At 36.0% G+C, this 3,120-nt stretch overlaps 1 protein-coding gene across 1 annotated transcript in view; it reads right to left on the minus strand.

The window, feature by feature from the left end:
• Positions 1–1,690: 1,690 nt before the first annotated feature.
• LOC107594329 (tuberin-like) overlaps positions 1,691–3,120 on the minus strand; it is a 49,440-nt gene continuing 48,010 nt past the window's right edge. Inside the window, 1 exon segment of the mRNA XM_016284341.1 lies at positions 1,691–2,466. Within this exon segment, the coding sequence (XP_016139827.1) occupies positions 2,296–2,466 (171 nt within the window). The 3' untranslated portion in view covers positions 1,691–2,295.

The following is a 3,120-nucleotide window of genomic DNA, read 5'->3' on the forward strand; positions in this document are numbered from 1 at the left end:
TTCGAGTTTGATTGCATTGTTTTAATCTCGTTTGCCTAAACCGCACTGAGCAGAAATTTTTATTTCGTTTTCAGTACACAAAATGGATCGCAGTATGCACACTCATTTCACACAAATGCTTTGCTGCGTATTTCATTTCTCCCTGGCACTGGCCAAAGGAAAAAAATAAGACCCAAAAAGTATGAAAGCATTGCTGTTTTTGTAACATTGTCAACAGAACTACACACAGCACAAGCAGTCATTTTTAAATATAATGGCTTTTTAGTAGTTCTTTGCGGGATAGTACTGCTGCTGAAATATTTCATACTTTTAGTAAAAAAAAAAAGTCTGCCATTTTAAACCAGTCACAAGTGCCAAAACATACTTGCATGCAATATTGTAAAGTCTTAAATATTTTGTATTAAATGATGACGGTAATGTATTGATTGCAGGTTTGCCATTTTGTGTTGTATTGTGCTGTTGTACTTGTAACGTTGTAGCACTTCGCTTTACATGCTTTTGCACTTGACAAAGTCAAATAAAGAGTCTGACAGCTGAGAGTCTGTGGTTCACCATTCTCTTGTCTTTCAAATCACAAACTGAAACACTACATCTTTTAGCTCCTAATGTTTTAGGTTAGCAGTCAGTGTTGGGTGTCATCAGAAATGAATATTGAATGTTAAAATGTATGTTTTAAATGTAGCCTTGGCTTCTCCCTTTAAATACTTCGGTCAGTTCAAGAATCAATTATGCTGTTTTTTATCATTTATTTGAAATAATTAAAAGAACAGTTTCATGTCTATCCTTGTTGATTTAATAAGCAATTAGTAATAAGCGATGCAATACTTTTTAGAGAAAACAATTAGTACAGTAACCTTATTACACTGTTGAAGATGTAATAGTGGCTAGAAATTAATTAAATTTTTAGAGTAACTTACCCAACACTAATAGTAAAGGTTTTTTCACCCTGTATATAAGGGCCATTCACACTCATCACGCGCGCTTTTAATTTAGGGTAAAAGAACGTTTCACATAATTTAGAAGCGGAGTTAGCACGGCTTTTTACCGGGTTTATGAAATTCTGGCTTATGCTCTGGAGAAGGGCCAGCGGCGAGTTTGAGCCAAACTTGTACAGTTTGAAACTATATTATGACTAGTTTAGCAACACACACCCAATCACGTGCCTCGTGTTCACGTGCTTTGGACAGTCACGGAAACGCCACGCGTTGTATAAATAGTTGTTTCAGTGTTTGAGGAGAAAAATGTCAAATGGTAATGGTGAAAATTGTAAATTTCTTACATTTAAATTCAGAAGAATCCACTCAGGAAAAACTTTGTGCAGTCGGCTGCTATATGAGGGTACCAAACCTAGAGCCGTTAAACAGATCACGTGCTGTGTTCATCCAATCAATGACACTGACACCGCAAATATGCAAATAAGAACCTTCACCTGGGTTTTAGGAAGGTAGTGTGAAACATCATGTTATGAATAGGATTTATTGTTAACTCAGGGTAAATTATGAGCAGTGTGAAACTTGAAATAAGCCAGGGTTAACTATTTAATGTTTCAGAAGCCCTAGATGTATTTTGCTCCATTGTAATGCAATCTTGTGTTTTAGAAAGGTGCAATATATAAAAAATAATCAACAGTAAACGCTGACAGATGTAGAGGTTTTACTCAAGAGCGAAAGTAGACTCTGAACAACAGCAGGATTTGCACATTTCAGCGTTTTATTTGGCAGCGAAGCACACACGTCTGATGCAGTCTACTGTACTAGCTGTTGTTCTGCAAATCTGTTGTACTATTATAAACTCATTAGATAAGCTTTAACCATCACACACACAAAGAAAACAACAGGAAACAAGCAAAATGATTGGACGGTTAATATCACAGACGATTTTTATATATTCAGAGAAAAACAACAAGAGAAAATGAGTGTGTGAATACAAGTTTGTTCTAGAGAAAGAAACGTGTGGATGAAAATGTGCAGAGACACGAAAGCGTGTTAACCGTGTGTAATTTAGTCGTACTGCTAAAAATGGCATGTGATAAAGCCAGTGTGGGCGTTTGCATCCATCTTTCAGCAGACGGAGCAGTGCATTGTGAAATTCATTCCTACAGTCACAGCATTGAGTGAAGCTGCGTCCCGGCTGAACTGATCTCTTACTTGGCACACTGGGGTGTTTTAAAGGTGATCGAATCTTACTAACACTAAACCTCTCTGCCCTCCGCATTCAGGAATGGATTTGTTCGTCTGGACTGATGGGAATGCAGCGTCTATTGGTCTCAGTTAAAAACACGTCACGGGTCTCTCGCTAGACAAAGTCTGTGAAATCGTCGATGGTTGACACCAGCCTCTTCCTCTGGCCGGCATCCTGGTTTGGAGCAGAGCCGGAGGGCTGGTGGGCGGGTTTATTCTGCATGGGGGCGTGGCTTTGGGTCAGAGAGATTCCGTGAGTGGGGCGTGACTGAATTTCTTCCTGAGCCTGTTGATTGAGAAAATAGAGATATTTATAGTTAACATCCTCCAAGTAATATATATATTTCATTCAGTATATAGAGACTACCAATCAAAACTGTTACTTTTTTCCCCCTAACAATCTAACAATATTTCTAACAATATTTTTACTATCACTTTTTATCAGTTTAACAACATCCTTGCTGAAGTATTAATTTTTTTCAAAAAAAAAAAAAAATTACTGACCCCAAACTTTTAAACGGTAGTGTATATTGTTCCAAAAGCTTTTAAATAAATGCTGTTATTTTATCTTCTTATCCATCAAAGTATCCTGGGGGAAAAAAAGTATCACAGGTTCCAGCAGCACAACTGTTTCCAGCACTGATAATAAATCAGCATATTAGAATGATTTCTGACGGATCATGTGACACTGAAGACTGGAGTAATGATGCTGAAAATTCAGCTTTGATCACAGGAATAAATTATATTTTAAAATATATTAAAATAGAAAGCCATTATTTTAAATTGCAATAATATTTTTAAAAAAATTCTGTATTTTTGTTCTAATAAATTTAGCCTTGATGAGCAAATGAAACTTCTTTAAAAACATTTAAAAAACTTACTGATCCCAAACTTTTGAATGGTAGTATATATACTGTATATATATATATATATATATATA

The sequence above is a fragment of the Sinocyclocheilus grahami genome, unplaced genomic scaffold, assembly GCF_001515645.1.
Source record: "Sinocyclocheilus grahami isolate Dianchi unplaced genomic scaffold, SAMN03320097.WGS_v1.1 scaffold181.1, whole genome shotgun sequence".
Taxonomy (NCBI): Eukaryota; Metazoa; Chordata; class Actinopteri; order Cypriniformes; family Cyprinidae; genus Sinocyclocheilus; species Sinocyclocheilus grahami.